A 22,978-nucleotide genomic window follows, 5' to 3' on the forward strand; every position below is an offset into this window, starting at 1 on the left:
GAAGTATCTTGTGTGAGGAATATTAAAGAGGTCAGTGTCAATGAATCATAGAATTCATGGAAGGGAGTAAGGTCTAAGCAGACTGGAAATATAGGAAGGGACCAAGTTGTGAAGGACTTTAAAAGCCAAGGAGATGATTTTATATTTGTGTATCTCTTGTCCCAAAGCCCATGGGTATGGGATTCTCTCCTTATTGGTTGGAGATGAAGGCCTGTTCGGCCTAGAGGCCGATGGGCTACCCGAGTCTACTCACCTTTCGCAGGTCTTCGGAGGCCAACCGGATAAACGTATTGAGAGAAGAGACTTTCCAGAGTCGAACAAGGGTTAGACTTTATTCAGGGTCTTGGTTACATGTGCAGGGTGAATTCTTCCTCAGGAGAGAGGACTCCTCCTCTTCCCAAGGGGAAAGGATCACACAGCAAGAGGATGGGAGTGGAAGAGGGGAGGGACCCTCCTCCCTCTAAGGGCCCCTCAGTGCAAAGGAACGCCTTCAGGCTTTCCTGTCCCTACTTAGGCTCTCCCAGCCACATAGTTTGCATGTGAATACCTTGCCTGCTCTCAGCCCCTAGCTAGTCAACAACAGGTGTGCTCAGACCACAGGCCAATCTCAAGGGTGGGATGCTCTCCCCAGCAAGTTTCCAACTGAGAAGAGGTGGAAATACACAAGATAGCCTGTGTTTCTCGCCCCAATCCCCAGCTGTTCCCTGGGGGGCCTCGTGAGAACTCTAAGATTTAGAGGTCCTCACTTTTACCTGCCCGAGACTGTCCTCATGAAACTGAGCTTACACCCCTAACAAAGGCCTTGCCCTGAGTGATGAGAGAGGTAAAGTTGTCAAAAGGAGAGACAGCTCCAGCTTCTTCCATCTTCTCTCTCTTAAAGGTGGAAGCCAGGAGAACTGACACAAGTATCTGAATAACTTCTACTTGAAGGGAGAGCCTGGAACTGGCAGTAGGAGACCAGGAATATCCCAATTCTCCCACCACAATCAGTAAGGGGGGGAGGGGAGGAGTGAAAGTGCAACCAGTGCTGGAAAGAGTGGCCTGGGAAGCTATGTATTCCAAATAAAAATACTTCAACTTTTAATGGCCTGTGGTTTAATATTGTTTATAAAGACAAAGGAAACATTTAAAACAAAGAAAAGTAGACAGACTTCTATATTTCCAGAGAAAAAGTTTCCAGATTTCAATGAAGGGTCTCTAGGAGTGAAAGAAAATAGTTATCTCTTCCACATTGTGACTTTCCTCATCATAATTTCAATATATCCCGAGTATGCATTAGAAATTAAACAGAAATTTTTGAGGAGTTTTGTAGAAGCTGCAGACTACACGAGAAGGCCAGCAGATGACACAGAAAAAAGTTTAGAAGCTCAGAAATGCATAAAATATATGTATAGTATTGTATAATATCAACATATTTTATATTTTTAATACTGTAATAATTCAGACTTCTCTGGTATGAAGGGAGGGCCAAAAATTTTTATGTAGATTTTTCCAGATTTCAGGGGTGCCATGCCCCTAACTCCTGAAATGTGAAAGGGATAACTGTACAAGATTATCACTATGGTTTTTGTCATCCAGGTGGTGGGATTTGGTAAAAGTTTCTATTCCAATCCAACTGATTGCCAGTTGGCCCATGAAACGTTACTCAGAGAGACCTTTGTTTTTTGGAAGTGGTTGCTTCTTCCGGATTTCTGCTCTTTCATCTCTACAACACTTCTTATAGCTTTCCTTTCTTTAGTTATAATGATACTTATCCTTTCAGGATCTGAGCTCCTCTTCTAGTCTGTTTCCAAGATTCACTAAACTAATTGTTAAATGTCAACAGGACTTTTGGATATCAGGACAAACCTGGTCTGTTATTCTTCATCCTTCAGTGTTGTTTCCTTTCTGATTCACTCAAAGAACTCACAAGGGAATCACAACAGCCTGGTCAAATTTTTAGTTTAAGACATATATATCATTCAGTTTTACAACAATCATGTGAGGTAGGCAATGCAAGTATTATTGTCCTCTCACTGTTGAGGAACTGAGGCTCAGAGAACTTAAGTACCTTGCCTGTGATCATATACCTGGGACACATCAGAATATCAGCTACCTTTCTATTCAATGAAGCTATCAAATAATTGCTTCAGATTTGGTATCTCAGCTTCCTCATCTGTTAACTGAAGGGGCTGAACTAGTTAATCTAGGTTCCTTCCAACTTTAAATCCTTTCCCCCTAGATTTCAATTCCATGCATTGCCAAATTTGGGGGCACAGATTTTTAAGTGCAGTGGAAGTTCAAAAAAAAAAAAAAAAGGATAGAGCTGGAATACCTTGGGAAAGCTTCACAGAAGTACAGCTTTTTACATAACGCACAAGTGCTTATTGAACTGAAATTGAATTGAGCTAGGACTTTAGGACTTGAATTGGGCTGTGATTTGAATAGGCAGAAATGAAAGAGAAGAGTAGTCTAAGTGGGAGAAAGAACACAAGGCTTGATTTTCAAGGCAAAAAATAAGATTCATAGAATTTTACAGCTGGAAAGAATCTTAATGACTCTTTAAAGACCAGACTCTTGATTTTTGAAATAACATAGTGCAGGCAGAAAAGTTTGATAATTTGTTCAAAGTAATTTAGTGCTTCTAAGGAGTATAATTCAGTCCAATATGATTTCAATTATAACATGCATCATGGGATGTTCATAGAAGAGTAAAAAGGACAGTCTATCTAGAGTAAAGTGAGACAATGGGACAAGAGTTAGGAAGTCTCATCTTCTTGAGTTCAAATCTGGCCTCAGACACTTATAGGCTGTGTGACCCTGGGCAAGTCACTTAACCCTGTTTGCCTCATTTTGCTCACCTATAAAATGAGCTGGAGAAGGAAAAGGCAAACCACTCCAGTATCTTTGTTTGCCAAAAAAACCCAATGGGGGTCACAAAGGGTCAGACATGACTGAACAAGAGTATGTACATTGGGAAATAAAGATCATAGACTGGTGGGGTGTAAGCAGGACAAAGGTCACCAGTTCCATAAAGCAGCAGTTTGGTATCTGAGGGTGGATGTGATGAAAGCTGAGTGAAGGGCTCTAGCTCTACTTGACCCTTTTCAGTCCTGCTCCCAAGGTGACCTGAATTAACTTAGCTTTAAATATAGGTTTAAAGAATCCCTTTACCATAACTCCAATCAGGTCTGAGTTTTACTAAGTGTAACTCACAGGATGATTTTCAATGACCGGGGCTTTCAACCCAAGGTATGATAAAAGTAAAAAGGTATTTTCTGCACCTAAGTTAGATGAGAGTTTAGAATGAGAAACATTTGAGTAGTAGCAGAGTTCAGCTCAAAATACAGTCTCAAATGCTTAAGGGCTTTTCCATGGCACTGGCTAGGAGCTAGGAACTGAAGTCTAGAATCACCAAAGAGATGAAATAGCCCTGGTCCTAAGGAAAACCTAAAAGGGTAGAGATTCCAGAAGTAACAGTCACATTTATGAGAGTTGCCAGCAGATGGCAGGAGAGAGCAACTCAGCAGAGAAATCACCTAGTCTCTGAGTAAAATGGGATATCAAATGACCCTAATTCGGCAGAGTGAAGGTAGATCTTAATGCCTGAATTCTCCAGAGGGCTTTGGCTCGGGGGAACAAGTGGCAGTATCAGCGGGAGAGGATGCCACAGCTGTTCCCTATTCATTCGTGTTGTCTGGCAACAATTGAGTAGGGACAGGCTACTTAACCCGATCCACAGAGGCTGACCCAAGTGGGCAGTAGAGGGGATTTCCACAGCAGCCAAGGATGTTACAAGAGATTTGTATAGAACCACAGGATCTGAAACAGATTGCAGAAGTCCAGCCTTGCATAGGACTCCTCTTCGCAATATCCCCATCAAGTGTTTGTCCGGACTTGACTTAAAGATTTTCAGTGATGAGGAGTTTATTATTTCCTGAAGCAGTTCATTTCACTTTTGTTTAACCCTCATGAGGTACATGATGTTCAGAGTCAGGTTGTCTGGAAACAATTCAGGGATCAGAGGTTATCCTAGTCAAGAGGGCTTTATTGACACAAAAACATCGGGCTAGTCCTTAGGAGCACTAGCAGTTTGAGATACGAGAGGAACTTAGTTTTATACACAAGTGTTGGGCACTCAGGAGTTGGGGTGTGTTTCTAACTGCCCCGTTATTGGGCAGATTTAGATTTAGGCAAGGCTCTCATTGTTGCAGGCCAAAAGTCAGTCAACTCTAAATATCAGGAAACTTTTCCTTATTTCAAGAAGGGTGGTGTAGTATATGTCACGTAGTCAGAAAGAATTTTGTTCAAATCTTGTGCTAATACTACCTCTGATGAAAAGTAGGTTTTTTTTCAGTTGTATTCAGATCTCCATGACTTAATTTGGGGTTTTATTGGCAGAGATACTGGAGTGGTTTGCCATTTCCTTCTCCAATTCATTTTACAGGTGAGGAAACTGAGGCAAGCAGGGTTAAGTGACTTGCCCAGGGTCACAAAGCTCATAAGTGAGGCCAGATTTGAACTCAGGAAGATGAGTCTTCCTGACTCCAGGCCTACCTAACACTCTATCCAAAATATCACCTAGCTGCCCCAGTTTTGACCAAAAACAGGTCACTTGAAGTTTGATTTTCTTCATTTGTAAAATGGGGATAATAATATTCACAGTGTCTATCCCATGGTGTTGTTGTAAGGCTCAAATGAGATAATATGTAAAGCATTTTGCAAACTTTGGTACAAATGTCAGTTATTGTCATCTATTATAACTTCGCATGAAGCTGGGGCTTTACTAGCCGGTACCATGAGTTTTCATGTGGTAAAGTGAACCCCTGGAAGAAGGGAAAAAAAATGGCATTTTATGGAAGGTGGGTTATAACCATTCCTTTGTTATCCAGACTAGCTAGTCTCTTTGTTTTTACACACTTCTTACTGGTACTAAGTTCCACACTTTGTAACTTCAGTTTGTAGGAAAACTTCTAGGCTAGATCTAGCTAGTATCAAGTCAAATTCATATTTTCCTAGGTAGACTTCTGTCTGGGTGGGGAGAAATTGGCCAGAGTTATTGTTAAGAAGTCTTCAATATTGAATCCAGTCTCTTAGTCCAGTGCTGTGGTTCTAAGCCACAAGTTACACTTCCACTAAGCTTATAGAACTGAAGCACAGGCAGAAATAGAGAAGAGAGAGACAAAGGATTATTTGGATTTTATTTAGTTCTACAAGCAAAAGGGGTATTCCCAGACAGACCAATTTTGAGAGTAAAAAAAACAGGGGGGAGGAGTGAGGGACTTCCAAAGAAGTCTGGGGTAGTGCTTACTCTGGGTTTAAGATCTAAAAGAGCATTCAATCAATAAGAGAAGAGGGAATTAAGAAAGACTAATTCCTAGTTTCCTCAACATATGTTTAGAATACAAGAGTTAGCTATTAACATTTCTGTCATTTTGTACTTTTCCCTTTGCTTGTTATTATGGATTCCTATTATGTTTTCCCAAAATGATGACAGACATAAACCTGAGCGATATTTTACCATAATATTATTAAAACCTTAGAACCAAGCCCCATTAAAAATCATGCAACGTGCTAAGCTCTGTTAGCTCATTTTTAACATAGTTCCTTTGAAACTGACTGCTTCCTTGTAGTTTCATATGGAATCATGTTTTTTTCTGGAAATTGACTAATGCCATTAGGTGGGAAGTGTAGTAAGATTCGCCACCCTCCTTCCCCTCCCCAGCAATTTTTGTTGCAGTTGTTTTAGGGGTATCTGAGTCTGTAACCCCATTTGGGATTTTCTTGGTAAATATACTGGAGTAGTTTGCCATTTCCTTCTCTAGCTCATTTTACAGATAAGAAACAGAGGCAAACAGAGTTAAGGACTTACCCAGGGTCACACAGCTAGTGAGTATCTGAAGTTAGATGGAGATGAGTCTTCCTGACTCCAGGTCTGAAACTTTATCCACTGAGTCACCTTACTGCCCTCCCCAACAATTAAAGAAGGGATTTATATTGAATTCAGGGACTAAGGCAGGAGAAGGAGAAGGGAAACTTGGTGACCCCATCTACGTGGAAAGCTGGGTGGTGACCCAGAGGCACCTCAGACTCATCTCATTGTTTTATCTTTATTCTAAACTTCCCTCTTTCTGTCAAAGGCACCACTGCCCTTCCAGTCACACAGGTTTGCAGCCTGGGAATCATCCTTGACTCTCACTCCTTCTTACTCCTCACAATCAGTTACTTTCCAGGTTTTGTCCATATCAGCTCTGACATCTTTTCACTCTCTTTTCACTCAAATGGCCGCCACCCTAGTTCAGGTCATCATCATCTCTCACTGGGACTATTGCAATAACCTTCCAATTGTTCTTCCTACTCAAATGTCTCCTCACTCCAATCCTTCCTCCACGTAGGAGCCAAAATGGTGTTCCTAAGGTATATCTCTGCTTATACCACCCCTCTCCTCATTAGATTCCAATGGTTCCCTATCACCTCTAGGATAAAAATATAAGACCTGCTTGGTATTTAAAATCTTTCATAATCTGTTTCTAATTTGCCTTTCCAGTCTAGTCATCTCATCATTTCTTAATGCACTCTTCAGTTCAACCAAACTGGCCTTTTATACCTCACACATGACATTCCATCTTCCTTCTCTGTGCCTCTGCATAGCCAATAAACCCCATGCTTGGAATGCACTCCCTTTTTGCCTTTGCCAATCTTAGAATTCTTGATTTCCTTCAAAATTCAGTTTAAGTTCCATCTTCTCTATGAGACCTTAATCTGATCTCTCCAGCTGCTAGTACCCCCTCCTCCCAGATTACTTTGTATCTGCTTCTATCTGTACATGTTATTTCTCCTGAGAGAACATAAGCTCTTTCAGCGCACGTTCTGTTCTAGTTTTCTTATTTCCCGTTGTCTACAAAGTGCCTGACACACTGAGCACAAAGTGATTTAACAAAAGCATGTCAGTTTAGCACAACATACTTAATAAATGCATGTTGACTGACTGGCTGATGGCAAAGGTAACAGCAGGCAGAAACCAGAAATAGGTATCGTGTCAAGTTCCAGGGTTTGGGAGAGGAAGAAAAGTGGGGTTCAGTTGCTTGGAGAACTGCATTCCTAAATCAGTTTCCAAATGTACATTTTTCCCTTTTGGCACTAGACTACTACTCTGGTACAGTGCCATTCAGCATATGCCTCCCAGTCCCAGGTACCTATGCTTTGGACACAAAAAGTCAGCATTTTATCCAGGTGCTGCAGATAGCCACTGAGCCAGGGACAGCTGAAGAGTAGCTGATTGGAAAACCTGGAACCAATTGTCTGGATAAAGGATAACAGTGATGGCTCCCTCAGATCAAGGAAGGATTTCAGGGGATAGTGAGTGAGTCATGGACAGAGGTAATTCAGGCCATCTAGAATACTCAAGGTTCACCAACCACTTAAGCAAGTCTTGGCTCCAAGTAGAATGAAACGCATTACAAGGGATACTAACAACAAGTGATACTTACATAGCACTTTACATTTTCCAAAATACTTTTCATATATTATTCTTATTTGGTCACTGTGATATTCTTGTGTGGCAAGTGCTACTGAAACTGCTGTCTCCTTTTTATAGAGGACAATAAATAAGGGTACAGGGAGTAAGATAGCTTTCAGAGGGTCATACAGATATGTTTGAGTCAGGATTTGAACCCACGCTTCTGACTTCAGGGCCAGTGCTTCACAATCACCCAATGGATATTCATATTCCATCGGGTGGATATGAAGGCAGAGTCTAGGATGGCCCTGGCGGAGGCTGGTGTCCAGAGCCCAGTCCAGAACTGCTGATAAAGCTGAGTCAGATCACTGGGAACGGAGCAGGACAAATGTTTATGAAATATTTTTTCATAAAGGAGTAAAGTGCTTTGTTTGGCAGTACCAGGAGGAATGGCTGGAAGTTAGATCAAACTGAAGCTTGATGCCAGGAAAAAATTTAAAATTAGAGAACTCTCATTTTAGATCTGGAGCTGGTCTAGATGGATGGATGCTGAGATCCTTTATGGCTCCAAAATACTGTGAATCTGTGGCTGCCTCCTTTTTTTTAAAACAGGCAGCCTGGGTGTGTGGCTGGGATTAAAGGGTTTATAACCTGGAGAGTTATGTGAAAAGACTAAAGAAAATACTGTCCCAGTTGGGTATGCTGCAAATCAGCAAGAGAGATGCAAAATTATATGGCACCCCTTGTTTACAGTCTCGGATCATGCCATTGACAATAGCATCTGCTCCTAGCTCCAGGTTAACTACTAATATTAAATGCCCTGATGACAATCTTATTGTTCAAGAAAAGAATCTAATTTTCATTCTTTCTGGTATCTATGAAGATTAGTGGAGGTGGGGGAAGTATCACCTTCTATGAAGGGTGGCAGATGCTGTAGTGTTAGCAATTGGCTTTCTCCAGTATCAATCATAATGCTGGCAAGCACTGATACCTTGTACTCTAGCTTACTGAGGTACCCGTAGGGTAGAAATCTGGACCAAAGTAAAATGAAGCAGCCTGGAGGATTTTTGTTGGTGGTGTTGCATGAATAGATCAAAGGGACTACTTTCTCTTGGTAACAGGATCTTTTTGATTCTAATTGGTCTGGTGCGACTGAAAGGTCCAATCCCCACCCATCATTCCCCAAAGTCAGTCTAGCAAAGAGCTAGCAATATAGATGGAGCTTGCAATTTCACCTTCCTCTCCCATCTCCTTATTCCCTATGTATAGAATGAACTCACAGCAGTATTAGGCTACAGTGAAATTATCAAGGAAAACATATGAGTTGGCATCTCTTCCCAGTGACCTGGCTAGACTGGAAGTAGCAAGAACAATGGACTCTCATCGTATTCCTCTTCCAGGGGTGAGGATCCTGTGACCTTGAGGCCACATGTGGCCTTGTAGGTCTTTGGGTGTGGCCTTTTGACTGAGTCCAAGTTTTACAGAACAAATCTTTTAGTAAGGGGATTTGTTCTGTGAAGTTTGGATTCAGTCAAAAAGCCACACTTGAGAACCACACATGGCCTTGAAGCTGCAGGTTCCCCACCCCTGTAAGACTAAACTGACCAAATATAATATAAATTATATAGCTAAATTTATATAGCATTTTAAGGTTTGTAAAGAGATTCCCAAATATCTTATTTGATCCTTACAACCCTGGGAGGTGTTATTATTCTTAATTTACATATTAGGAAACTGAGGCAAACATTGGCTAACTGACTTGCACAGAGTCACATAACTTTAAGGGTTGGAGACCAGATTTGTACTTAGGGTCTTTCTGACTCAAGGTCCAGTGATCTATCCCTGTGCCCCTTAGCTGCCTGGTATTAATAGTATCATAGATTTAGATCTGGAAGTGACCTTAAAGGCCAGTAAGTCCAAACTTTTCCTTCTCTTCATGTACCCTGAGCCAGATGTCTATGCTCCTTAGCCTTTCCTCTTATTGCAAATAGCAACTTCTGCTGCTGTTGTATTCCTGTTTTTTGTGGCCTTGGAGATTATTTGATGTAGGACTTTTTTGTTGTTCTTGTTTTTTGTGTATGGGGAAGGGGGGTAGTAAAAAATGGCTTGCTGTGTATCTTTGGTTTTCTTCCTGGGCCTACTTACTTAGCAATCCCTTTCTTTGCTTTTTTCAGGATCTGGGGGAGCTGTTGGGTCATGTGGTCTTATATCATTTTAACCCAACAGGGCAAAGGGAGCAATAACTAATAATCTAATTCATAGAATCTCAGTTGAAAGGGACCAATCTGTACCTTAATAGGAATTTTCTTCACAGTGTTAGAGATGGGAATTCAGAGACCATCTATTAAATCTATACCTTAACAATCTCTACACCGTTGCTGTATATTGGTCATTCTGCTTTTGCTTAAAATTGGAACATACTAACTCTTAAGGCGTAACATTTTACTTTTTCATAGATGTAATTGTTGGGAACCTTTTCTTTATATCAAAGAAAGAGCCCAAATTTGCTTTCCTGCAATTTCCACCCATTGATCCTAGGTCTACCCTCTGGGACCAAGCAGAACAAGTCTATTTTCTTTCCAGATGACGGTCTGGAAAACTGGATGACAGATAACAATGATGTACTCAATTTAGTTTCTAGGCTAAGAATTCCAATCTACTTCTTTCAATAGGCCCTTCATTATCCCAGTAGTCTTCATTAATCCCATCTTTTTACTTGAATGTGTAAATGGCATGGTATTTAAGTTGCACTGTTGTTATGGTCTCAATTTATAGAAGCTATTTTCCATAGTATTTTATCTGAATTGAGTTAGAATTTTCCCTAAATACGTGTGCTTTATAGTTCAGTAAGACTTGTAAATTGCCTTCCTTTCTCAAAGCAATAATTCACAGGGTTTATTTAGCTGCTAAGTCTTTATTGATCTCACCCTACTGGCCAGAAGCAAAAAGGCTTCAAAAGTGTGTTTAAGTCTTCATAGGCACCTTTTCAGAATCCAAAGTAACCTAAAGGACAATAGCTACATAAAAGACAGCATATGCTTTGTTTTGAGGCAAAATGATACTTAGATAGTTCAACGTCAACATAAACTTACCTACAGGTTTCAAAATCTGATTATTATCACCCTCAAAGTACTTTGAAGACCTTAAAGTGCTATGCAAATGCTAGGTATTATCATTCTAACATTCTCTGAGAACTCCAAAACTCAAAATAAAGGTGGTCTCACAACCACTAGCAAGAATAATACTTTAATGTCTAAAATTTCTACAGCATTTGAAGATTTACAAAGTGCTCTATGTAACGTATCTCATTTGATTCTCACAATAACCACAAGAAGTAATTAACATAAATATTATTTCCATTTTACAGAGGAATAAAGTCTGAGAGACGCTGTTATGTCTGATCATATAGATGTTCAAACCCAGGACTTCCATGACTGAATCCAGTGCTTTTCCCCTCCATATTAAACTGACTCTCTTACAGTTAAAACTTGAGCCAAGTGTCTTATTTTAAATGTATTTAAATAAGCATTGCCTTCTTTTAGCAAAGCTATAGCGATGTTTTAGTCACCAGAAGGCCAACACTTGGACCCCACCAAGATTTTAGGAGAAGATTTAGTAGTCTTTATCCCTATTTGGTGATTCTCAGCTCCTCTCATTCCCCACCAAAAAACAAAACAAAAACCTTCATATAACACAGATGGTTTATAATCGCAGGAACTGTTATTTACACTAGCTTTATTTACTTACAAGGTCTCCTTTTGGCTGTATAAAATAAAAGAGTATATTATAAAAGACAGCATATATGAAGAATATTTAAATATTATGATTAATTGAACATAGCACCCAATCTTTGTTAATTTTGAATAGCTTTACTTCATCATTAGTTGGTGTACTCTGATTCCTAAGTTAAGTTTTTCATATTCACACTGAATTCAGATTTAAAATTACACAGCAAGACAATTTACTTTTGACATCTTTTTTCCAAGTTTAATTTTATTTCAAAGGTTTTTTATGAAGTTGCATAACATAAGGAAAAGCACAGAGTCCTATAATTTATCTTCCATATATCAGCAGCATAAAATTTTAATAAAAGAAAATTCCTATTTTGAAAGATGGCATTGTTCTAAATGAAGCAAAAATGTCTGTGAATAACAATTTGCTTGAATAAAATATAGATGTGCTTTATTTCATCATTTTTTGCCCAACTAAAGATCTCTAATATTATCATTCTAATGCCACATAAATCCCCTCATTATTAAACATCCTTTTTTATGTCCTTTTCATAATAGCCTCAAAGAGAACTGTGAAAATCAGAATAGTTGCGATTCCCCACTATGTGACACAGTAGAACATATCAGAGTTGCTTATTTCTTTAAGTTAATTATCTCAGGATCGATTATCTTCAATAATAATGGTTCTTCTAGGAAAGGCATCAACATCCACAAATATATAGCGAAATTCATATGTGCCACTTTCTGGGTTCTGAAAATAGAAAAAACATACTTCAAGGTGTTATTCTTTTCAGCAATGTCAATTTCTAAGAATGCTGTTATCACATCATCCATGGTTATTTTCATACCTCTTTCATTTCAAGATGCACGGTTCCTTGCTTCCCTGGTACTGAGCCTTCAATGTAAAATTTCAGTCGTATGTACTTTAGCCCATCTTTTACATATTCAATATGACTGCCAAGAAGATAAGCAAATTACATTTGAATGTTTTTAATTTCATAATTACTTGACTTCATTACAAGCAAAGTTAACATACCTGACATGCTGTCTTCTACCTCTCCTTGTTGACTCCCCATAACCTTTAATACTGTGACCAAAAACACTGATTACCTGTGAAAAAAAAAGAAAGCTTAAAACTAAATGGCATTTAAGATGTTTTTCATGTAAAATATTCCTTTTAGAAGCTTGAGATTTATTCTACCAAAAAGCAGTAAGCTTAATCCTATTATGTCACAACTCCAGTCTTACAGTAAAACAAAGACCTTGAAAGCAATGAGAAAAGTTCTTTTGGGGTTATTTTTAGCTCTTTAATGACTTCAATGCACTGGCTTAAAATTGGTAACAATTTTATATAGTTTCATTATAAAGGTTCAATCAAAATTGAAGTGAAAACTTATTTTTACCAACCCCCCACTAAACACAAAAAGTCTCTGAAAACAAAATGTTCAGGCATTCAGATACTAACAGCAGCTCGTAATGTTAAAACCAAATGTTCAAAGGTTTTAATGTGATTTAAAGAACAAAGTTTAATATAAGATGCTATTGAAACAAAATATTTTAAAAAGCAAATGTTAGAGCAAGGTAGAAATCAATTAATATTGACATATTTAGAACAGACTAAGTCTAGATGTTTTAATAAACTATTTCTAAAGGGAAATTCATAGTGAAGCAACTATGCAGTTTTTAAACAGAATTTTAAATTATGTCCCTTTAGAAACCCTTGCTAAGGCAAATAAATTGTTTCCTCCCAATAAATGAAATATTCTTCCCTTAGCTATATTAATTCTCTCACACCTCTAATATCCTGTCTCTTTGCTGAGGTGGGTATTCAGTTTCCTTACTTTCTGGCATAAATTAAAAAAGAGTAATCTTATAACAAGTATATCCCACAACTGAGAAGTAGGAACAGGTGCAAATGCTTATTCATACAATTAACTTCAAAGAGTAACAGATTAAATACATCACAATAATTATTTCTTTCTATTAACTGTTTTGCTTGGTTAAAGCACAAGTTAGTCTTTAAATTATACAAATTCTGACTGTGATGTCAGTCTTGGCTTCATTTTATGAAATTCTGCTTTGTTCAGCAACAGGGGATGAGTTCTATGATGTAATCTTCTAGATATGCTGTTCTCCATACTGACTATTCCTATTATTTATACTTGGTTCTCTATATACTGAAGACTCTGCAGATTGTATGCTAGCTTTTAAGAACTGAAAGATCAATGAAAAAGGGAAAACTTTGGAGAGTGCAGCAATTCTCACCATAAAATGGCTTAGATTGGGGGTGTGTGGGGAGAGATGGCTTTTTGATGTTTATCTTTGGCTATGTATGACAATATCTTAATTGATGTTAATGATGCCAATATCTTTTTCAAATTACTCAATCAAATCTCAATCATTGTGAGAACTTTCCAGTAACCGAGCAATTTCTAGGAAGTAAATCTATAGTAAAGTAAAACTATAAGTAAGTGAAGGATGAATTAATATTTTTCTGACACTAGTGTATCAAGTAAAATAATACTTCTGGGTACTAAAATGAGTTCTGGAAAAGGTAATAAATTTCAGTTGAATATGTTGGCATATTTTAACCATATAAAAGTGCATTTTATATTACTAATAATTATAACACTAGCATGAATTTTTGTTTGAGTTTCACTTGGAAGGGCTCAAAATGCTTCCTACACAGGTTCATGGATACAGATATGAGAGGGATCTAAGGGGCCATCTATTCCAACCTCCTCTTTCCTAACTCTAACCTCGGCACTCTTTTCATTATACCACTCTGCTTCTAATATAGAATCACATTTTCTCCTTGGGAGTGCAGTATTATAATCCCATTTAACAATATGAGGTCAAGTTGCCCAAGGACACCAGCATTCAATCTGTCAGTACCAGAATCCTGTGCAACATGCTTTTCTTGTCTCCATTTTATTTTCCAGTTCATATGTGGTAATAATCTTAACAACTAACCTCTGGATGAGATCTGCATTTTTCTAAGGCTTTTCCAAAAATCTTATTAGGACTGGATGAGGAGAAAAGTTCTTTGAAAATTACATAGAATAAGCCACCTGAAATCACAGGATAACCAGATGAAAACAACATAAGATCTAAGTGAGGCAACATGTAAATGGAAAAATTCAGAAATTGTACTTGCTATTTTTTTCAACCTGTGACACTGATTCCAACAAGCACTATTATTAAATAGGTAAAATCTCTTCCAGCTTCTTTCACTGTAAAGGGAAAACAACGAAAGTTATACATCAACTATATAACATCAATAATAAAATTTTGATCCTACTAGTAGAAGGCCAGCTAGGAGGCACAGTGAGTGGATGTGCCAAGCCTGGAATCAGGAAGATTCATCTTCAAATGTGACCTCAGACACTTACTAGCTGTGTGATCCTGAGCAAGTCACTTCAGCTTGTTTGTCTCAGCTCCTCATTTGTAAAACGGGCCAGAGAAGGAAATGGCAAACCGTTACAGCATCTTTGCCAAGAAAACCCCAAAAGGAGTCATGAAGAGTCAGACATGACTGAAAGCAAATGAACAACTACTAGGGAGTCAAAAACATGGGGTTGGTGTTTTAAATGGTGTTTTCCCAACTAGGATTTAAAGAACTATAGTTTTAAAGACTACAGTTTAAAGGCCAGGGACTTTTAACGTATTTATCTATGTCTAGTGATGCCTACAGACCCTTCTCAGAAGAATGTTTTTACATAATGGAAGGGAAATGCTAAATTTCAATTAGAAGTGGGTGAAAATAAAAGATAGTTGTCATGGTTGAAACCTGCAAGCCCACAGCTTCAAGTGGGCCCAAATATCTGGGGTTACATGTGTAGAAACCAGCACTAAAGAAAATTCTTCTAGTTGATGGTTTTCAAAAAATAGTTAGTCTCCAAAGTGCTTTATTTAAAACTGATAAGACACCACGTTGTCAGGCAAATGGCCAAATCTCCATACATTTTCTACGTACAAATAAAATTCTTCTTTCATCAGTTCTCATAACTGCTACTGTGTTCTGCCCAGAGTTTTGTGAACTGTAAACCACTGTGCACTACTATAAGAATACAACACTGCATGAATTATGCAAAGGGGGCCAGAAAAAAATGACTTTGGTAATTTGTTTAAGACTGAAATAACGTCTTGGCTTCAAAAACTTAGTTTGTCTAGTAATGCCACCCCCACTGGGTAGGTCAGGGACACATTTCAGTAAGTAAGAATGGAAATTGGAAAGGGAATTTGGGCAGGTCAACTGATTTGTAAACTGAACAGATGTGGGGAATGCCCTATACTTTCCATGTATCTTTCTCAACACAGATAAAAATATTGATTATACTTCTTACAAACAGGATCATTTATGAAAACTGAAGAAAGTTTCACGAATGGATTAAATACATTTCTTGAATTTGTCTAGGCTACTTCTAGAAGCAAAAGTATAGCATAATATAATTTAACTTTGAGGAACATTTGATATTGAAAACTAATATATACTGACGTATCCATAAACAAATTTGTGAATGATTAGTTCCTTCTTAAAAAAATAATTAGGACCATATACTTCTCTCTCATAGTCTGGAACACAGGTTCTTAAAAGAGATGAGATAGTTCGAATACCAATTTTGTTAAAGGTAACTCATACATCTAAATCAGGATTTAGATGTATTGTTCACCACACACCTAAGGTTGTCACTCAACCTCCCAACAAAGTTTCAGAAGTGGAGAAAGGTTCAGTGAGCTCTGTCCATGTTCAATATTTGGATTTTCAACAAAAGAAAATAATGTAAAGGAACAAATATACATGCACCATCTGTGACCTTACTCCCCAAAGTAAATCATTTGTTCTCTTTTGGGTCAACTAAGACTCTAATGGATGCTAATTCTCCTGGTTTAGATAATGCCCTTTTCCTTAATCTTTCAATGAATAATACTTCACAATACAGATGTAGAGCTGGGGCAGAGTCCAGAGTCAAACCGAGGCCCTCCAACTCCAAACCCATAGCTCCTGCACTATATTAGGAGTGTCTCTCCAACATAGGGCAACCCACTCACGTTATTTACTACTTGCAAAGCCGCGTGTTAGGTCATAGCCATATTGTACTTACTCTCTGAGACCCAGTTCAAGTCCAACTTTCTCTGTAAAACCTCACTTAGACCCTACTCTCTCCCTTTTATCTGTGGCATAATTAATGCCTTATTATAATCTTATTTTCAGGGCCATGACTGCTCTTTATTTTCTCACCCTGTATATTTTATGATGTGAATCCTGCTTCCCAAATAGGGAGCACTTTAGAGGCAGGGAAGAGCTGCTTTTGTACAACCACAGAACATAGTCCACTATTGGGCTCCCTGAAGGGGCTACTAAATACTTCTTGAGTAAGACTAAAACAATCACACTGAAATTAAACGGGAATATATTTTTCTTTCTTTTTTTGAGTTGAGTTCTAGTAAGTTTTTTCCCAATAAATACTAAAACTCTCTAAGTGATAGCTCCCTTCCTCCTGATTATTTTTTTCCAGGTGTAATCGAGCAGATTCTGATCCTATATAATTAGAAATGAAAAAGAACTTTGCAACTTTGTGGTCTGGTCTGTGGAGAGATTTCCGGGGTGCCAGCACTTGGAGGGGAGGGCTTTGCTTCGATACAATGGTTTCCTTTGTAATTCTATGTACCTATCATTCTGAGAATGGGTCCAAAGGCTGCCAAAGGGTTCCTAACTCACAAGAGTTTAAAACTCCCTCTTTAGAGAGGAGAGCGGGCCTTGGAGAGCGGGAGGGACCTGACCAAGGTAACCCAAGGACGAGGCCGTAACTCAGTAGGATTCGATCCTATTCCACGCGCGCAGGGCCCGAACTTGCTGGCGGAGAGTCCAGGCTGCCGTCAGGGACTCCTGCGGCCTTCACACCCCAGCTCCGGGCCAGGTCCTCCCTTCTTTCCTTACTCACACGTCATTTCTGATTTACGAGCACAAGCCGCGCGCTGACCATTACCTCTCTGGGCAGCGGACAGGGCGGGCTCTTCCCTCCGACTTTTCGGCACAGACACCTGTTTGCCGCCGTCCTCTTCCGCTCTCGGGGGCTTGCTGCCCTGCGTCCAGACGCCTCTCGGAGGGGCCCTCAGGACGCGTCCGGGCTGCAGCACAGCCTCCCTCTGCTGCAGGAGCCCCCACCCCAAACATGGCCACGTCCTAAGACGGGCTCTGTGAGAGGGGGCCAGCTGCAGCGGCAGCAGCCGCTTCCCGGGGGGGCGGCGCAGCTTCTCCGCGCCCTGGGCAGCTCGAAGGAAAGCCGCCAACATCCCGCTCGGACAAGGGGCTTCCGCGGCCGGACCCTGCCGCCGGCCACCCTTGGCACGGGCGCGCACACAGCCCGCCGCGGTCTGCGGTGACCCCCGGAGCCGCAAGCAGGAACGCGGGGTGCATATAGAGACGGGAGCCGCAGCGACTTCTAATTCAAGTGAAGATATCCCTGGAAAAATGAAACTTCTACCTGCTTTCCTTGACGGCCCTCCTTTTACTCAAAAAGAAACGACAACTTTTACCCGCGGCACGCTGACATTCATATAGCCCCCCGCCATTGTATTTCCAAAGTTTCCTGGAAAATATCGAGGATCCCTGGGATGAGTAGTTTGCAGACGTTCGGATGGATAGACTTGCCCGCCGAAGGAAAGAAAAAGTGGACTACAAATTCCACAATGCAATGCGTGCGGAGCTCCAAGGAACTCCCTCGCCACCTCTCAGGCTCTTATTGCAAGGTAGCACGGGATGCACGTAGTTATTAGAACGGGCTATGCTTTAAAAATTGTTGGCAAGCTTCACATTTTCTTTTCCTTTTATCTGCAGTTTAATTATGCAGACCTCTTGCAAAATTAAGAGTTATGTGGATATTTAATAACCATAAAGGGCAAATCTCCCAGTACCCTCAATCCAAAAGTTTGTGTCAATTGAATTGGCTTCATTTTAATTCCTGCGGATTCACTGATTTTTTTTTCTGTAATTATGGGAAAAGTACTTAGGTCTTTGGGTTCTCGTACTTCTTTCGTAAAATAAAGATAATAAGCTTCACAAATCAATCGCAGATTCATCAGCGGTAAAGCTTTCTGTTAATACTTGGTATCGACGTTAGTATGAGTTGTTACCCTTCACGAGCGCTTCATTAAAAAAAACAACAAATGCTTTGCTTCAATTTACAGAAGCCATCGCATAAACATTCTCCAGACGCCGCACGATAGAGGAAGGGCCCTGGTTTGGGGGAGACCGGAGAGTGCCGGACTGGAACCGCTGCCGGGCGGAAGGGGGACAGGGGGATCCTTAGGGGGAGGCTGGAACGAATCCGTCCGAGCCAGGAGGGAGTCTGACCTCCGGCTTACACACCGCGGGGGACCCCCCGGGCGGAGAAGATGAAGCCCAAGCCGGGCAGCCCCGAGGCGCGCCGCCATCCCGGAACCTTTAGGTGGGTTGTGTATTTTTGGCAGGCATTTATCCATTTCCCTTCAGCCCGCATAGGTGTGTCGTTTTTGGTAATTTTTGATAATTGATAATTTTGATAATTTTAGCATTTCCTTTCTGATGCGCATTTTATTCATCTTTCATGTGCCTGTTTGATGTCTCTCTCCCCCTCCTCCCAATCAGATTAGCTAATGGTTTATCGATGTTGTCAAATCTTAAAAAAAACAAACCAACCCAACCTAACAGCTTGGGGCTTCGTCCATCTCTTGCATGATTTTTTTTTTTATTAGGGGCTGCTGGTAAAGAGCAGCACTTCCTATCCTCCCCCATCAGTGGCTCCAGGGCCTCCGTCAGTTCTCCATAAATTTGTCCTAAGTTCCTGGGGGGCAGCGGCCCTATACCCTCGCTGTTAAGCCACCCCCATCCCACCCTTCTTCCTTCGCCAGCTCAGCCGCCTAGTCCCCAAGAGCCACCTGTGCGCCACCGGCCGCTGGGCGGAGGAAAACGGCCCGGCCGCAGGCGGTGATGGGGCCGGGTGCCTGAGGCAGAAATTTCCGCGGAGGCCCGGAGTACTTCGGCGAGCGGCGGCGGGCGGGGGCCGTGAGTGCGGAGCGGCGGACGGTCGTTAGACCTGCGGCCTCCTCCTCGTCCTCGTCCCCGTCCCCGTCCTCGTCCTCCTCCTCCTCTAGGGGAAGGCGGCGAGCCCCTCCCCTCTCTCTGGGCTCCGGACCGCCCTCGGGCTCCGTCCCGCCCGGGTCAGCGTTCTAGCGTCTCCATGGCGACCGGACGGGGCTGGATCCTCCGGCAGCACTGCAAAGGGCTGGTGCGGGTGGCCGAGGAGATCCCGTGGCAGCTGCGCCTCCCTCCAGTCGACGCCGCCTGGGCCTCCCCTCCCGCGCCCCTAGACAGGGCCCCGGGGCCCTATTTCTTCCGGAGGCCCAGGTAACCCAGCCAGGGGGCAGAAGGAAAGGGAAGGCGGGGAGGGACAGTGGGGGAGGGGCAGCGGAGCGGAGGAGGAGGGGGAGGGGAGAACGCTGGGCTTCTCGTGGTCGCAGTTGGCCTCTGGGCCCCCGGGACCTCCTGACCCCCGGGGGAGAACCACACCCCCCCGCTTGCGCGTGACCGAGGCCTGGATCTCTCCCCTCCCCCTCGTAGCCTCGGCCTTGAGTGGAGGGGTGTGTCCGGGCGGAGGTGGGGGGACATCTCCAGCTGGAAGACCTCGCCGGTGGTCCTCCAGGGCGATGTTCCAGAGGAGGGCACCGGGGCCCAGAGACGTTAGGAGGGCCCATGGGAACCTTCCCTTTCGGGGCGTCTCCATTGTCTGCTTTGTGCCAGCTGCCTAGCAGAGCCTCGTAACCTTTACTTTTAGTTTTTGGTGCCATGGACCCGTTGGGCAGGCTGGTGAAATCTTGGCCCCTTGTGTTGTTTCGTGTTTATTTGCTTGTCTGTTTACTTATTTTACATGTTTATATATTATTTTTAACGTTCTTTTTTCTTCGAATTTTGAGTTCCAAATTCTCCTCTTATCATTGAGAAGACAAGCAATGTATGAACATTTCCATATTACCCATGTTGCAAAAAAAAAAGAGAAAGGAAAATAAAGTGGGAAAAAGTATGTTTCAGTCTGCCCTCAGTTCATCAGTTCTCTTTCTCGAAAAGCGGATAGATTCCTTTAAAAATCATGAATCCTCTGGAGTCATGTTGGATCATTGCATTTTTTTATTGGAATAGCCAAGTCTTTCACCAGCTGATCAGAATTGGGATCCTGCTTTTGCTGTGTACAGTGTTCTCCTGGTTCCGCTCATCTCATTTTGCATCAGTTCATGTAAATGTTCCCAGATTTTTCTGAAACCATCATGCTGGTCGTTTCTAATAGCGTACTGGTCATCCTTTACAAGCATATACCACACCTTGTTCAGCCATTCCATGCCATTGATAGTCATCTCAATTTCCAATTCGTTACCACCATAAAAAGAGCTGCTGTGAATAGTTTTGTACATAGAGGTCCTTTCCCTTTTTCTTTGATCTTTTGGGATGCAGACCTAGTAGCGGTGGTATTATTGGGTCAAAGGGTATGTCCAGTTTCATAGTCTTAAATTGTTTTTAAATGCAAAAAAAAAAAATACAGGTTTACAAAGGAAAACAATTACCCCAAAACATCATCAACAAAAACAAGTTTATGGGCCCAAGGTTAAGGCCCACTGGCTAGTGTCTTTTTATTCTTCCAGCATTTTCAAATCACTTGCTGAGCTCTTGGCAAAATCTCGAGGAATCTTGAAGAAATATACTTTTTATTTAATGGAAAGCTCCAGTAAGGCCCAAGGAATTTCACCATCTCCACATGACTGAACTTGGGGGAAGAAAGAGAGACCCTGGCTATCAGAAATCTGTCAGTGAGGCAAATCAGTGTTGCTTAGCATGTCTCAAACTCCAGGGAAGCTTATACTAGTGACTGTCTGAAAGGAAACTCTTGCCCAAAGTCTTTTTCTCTGAAATAAGTTCTGTGCCATTTGTGCTTTCTTCTGTACCAAATATGAAAGGGGTCTAGATTGAGAAGGATCTTGGGACTTCTTTCTGTCATTTTGACTTGTGTTATTAAAACCTGGGGGAGGGGAGGGTCTGAAATGACCCCATGTAAATCCTTATATGATTCCTAATAAGCAGAGCAAAAGAAGACTTATTTAATTACTTCAACATCAATTCAGTTCAACATGCATTAAATGCCTTCCTTGTGTTGTCTAGGTTTGGCTGTAGGAGAATATGAAGACAGAAAAAACCATGTGGATAATACAAAGACAGAAACCTAACATTCTCTGCTCCCGGGACATTTATGTTCTACTGTAGGTGAAACAAATTGTATAAAAGTAATTTGCTTGGGAGAGGAAGAAGAGGAGAACACCAACAACTTGGGCCACTAGGGAAAGAAAGCCTTGTCTAAGAGGTTGACAGCTGAGTTCAGCCTTTAAGGAAGGTAGAGATTCCAAGAGATGGAAGGGAGAGATAGCTTTTCCAAGGCCTGGAGGCAGCAGGTAGAATACCTATATAGGTTGTAATATGGAGGATGTTTTGAAGAAGAGGAATCATTTAGCTCCTGTGTTGTTTGGTGTTTAAAGCCCTGCACAGTCTCGCTCCAGCCTCTTCCCATGTTTATGGCATACTGCTTTTCTTTCTGAAGTCTGCATTCTAGTCAGACTGACCTGATTACTATTCAGAAATACAATTTTGCTTCTCTTGCCGCCTCTCTTCCTTTGTAAATTCTGTCCCTGTGCCTGGTATGCACTACCTTATCATGTCTGCCTCAGAGTCCTTGGCATCCTTCAAAGCTCGGTTTGAGAGTCACCTCTTATAAGATAATCTATCTTGATTCTCCTCCCAACCCCAGTTGCCGCCCTTAACTCCCCAGAAATAACTTGGTAATGTTCTGTATACATGGTCGCCCTACCCCACTAGAATGCATGTTCCTTGGGCACAGGGACTTGTTTTTTTATGGGATAACCAGGCGGTCATATCTAGATGTCTTAATAGGCAATTGATGATTGCAGGATGGATCCCAAGACCAAGATGAAGGATGTGGTAAGATTATTGAAGAGAAGAGAAGAGAAGAGAAGAGAAGAGAAGAGAAGAGAAGAAGCCTTAGGAGAGATCCCTGGGTAGACTAAGAGAAGGGGCAGGGATAGGTTAGGGTTCAGCAAAGAAAACTCAGAAGGAACAGTGAGATAGGAGAAAGCAGAGGAGAGTCTGCAGAGAAGTCAGTAAGGATAAGGATGGAGAAAAAGCCATTGGATTTAATGGAATTAACCTTGAACATTGTTGATAAATGATGGAAATGCTTATGACATTGACCATATTAAAAACTCATGCTAACATTCCATGTAATATTACTAACAGTGCACATTCAAATTCTGCTTGGCTCATTTCTCCCACTGTTAGTGCCTCTTCCTGAAATTGCCTTGTTATTTTATGTATGTTTACATGCACGTGTGTTTCTCCCAATACTTTATAAGCACTTGAAGGCACAGACTTTCATTTTTGTTTTTGTGTGCCTAATACCTAGCACAGTGCCTGAAAACATACTAAGTGCTTATTAACTGCTTGATTGATTTACATATATTTTCATTTGATTTTTATAATAACTAAGAGAGCTAGTACAAATGTTATTTTTCTTTATTTTTATATCATCTTTGAAACTGAGAGGTTGAATGATTTTTCCCTAAATTAAGAATTAGTAAGAGTATAGATTTAGAATGAGAACCCATATCCTCTGATTCCAGATATGTACAGTGCTGGTTCCAGTACATCACACTGTTACCACTGGTAGCTTATTAGTCTTAGCAAGTAGGGCTGTCTATCACAAATTCCAGA

General features: G+C 41.1%; 2 protein-coding genes across 10 annotated transcripts in view; one reads left to right on the forward strand and one right to left on the reverse strand.

The window, feature by feature from the left end:
* Positions 1-11,398: 11,398 nt before the first annotated feature.
* On the reverse strand, positions 11,399-17,466 carry TIMM21 (translocase of inner mitochondrial membrane 21). 2 transcript variants are annotated; one of them, XM_072604104.1, is made up of 6 exons: positions 17,160-17,466; positions 14,340-14,402; positions 14,143-14,240; positions 12,206-12,279; positions 12,018-12,123; positions 11,399-11,920 (listed from the first exon to the last, which is right to left on the reverse strand). In XM_072604104.1, the coding sequence occupies exons 1-6, from the start codon at positions 17,464-17,466 to the stop codon at positions 11,825-11,827; spliced, it is 744 nt and encodes a 247-aa protein (XP_072460205.1). In that variant the 3' UTR covers positions 11,399-11,824. The 2 variants fall into 2 exon arrangements, with proteins under 2 accessions (XP_072460205.1, XP_072460206.1); XM_072604105.1 differs by lacking the exon at positions 14,340-14,402.
* A 349-nt stretch (positions 17,467-17,815) lies between these two features.
* The window catches only part of FBXO15 (F-box protein 15), an 85,272-nt gene continuing 80,109 nt past the window's right edge, over positions 17,816-22,978 (forward strand). For 4 of the 8 annotated variants that reach the window (XR_011965995.1, XR_011965993.1, XR_011965994.1 and 1 more), the window contains exon 1: positions 19,165-19,558. Coding sequence is in view for 4 of the 8 variants with exons in the window: in XM_072604098.1 (XP_072460199.1) it covers positions 19,392-19,558 (167 nt within the window). In the remaining 4 variants the exon portion in view is untranslated. Of the gene's footprint in view, positions 17,923-18,360; positions 18,621-19,143; positions 19,559-21,358; positions 21,457-22,978 lie in introns of those variants that run through there. The other 4 variants (XM_072604100.1, XM_072604099.1, XM_072604103.1 and 1 more) reach the window with 4 other exon arrangements.

The sequence above is a fragment of the Notamacropus eugenii genome, chromosome 4 (genome assembly GCF_028372415.1).
Source record: "Notamacropus eugenii isolate mMacEug1 chromosome 4, mMacEug1.pri_v2, whole genome shotgun sequence".
NCBI lineage: Eukaryota > Metazoa > Chordata > Mammalia > Diprotodontia > Macropodidae > Notamacropus > Notamacropus eugenii.

Coding starts and splice junctions, on each gene's coding strand:
- TIMM21 (XM_072604104.1), bottom strand. CDS start 17,466: ATGTTGGCGGCTTTCCTTCGAGCTGCCCAGGGCGCGGAGAAGCTGCGC. Junction 12,280..14,142: donor AATGCAGATCTCATCCAGAG/GTTAGTTGTTAA, acceptor TTTTTTTCACAG/GTAATCAGTGTTTTTGGTCA. Junction 11,921..12,017: donor TGCATCTTGAAATGAAAGAG/GTATGAAAATAA, acceptor TTCTATTTTCAG/AACCCAGAAAGTGGCACATA.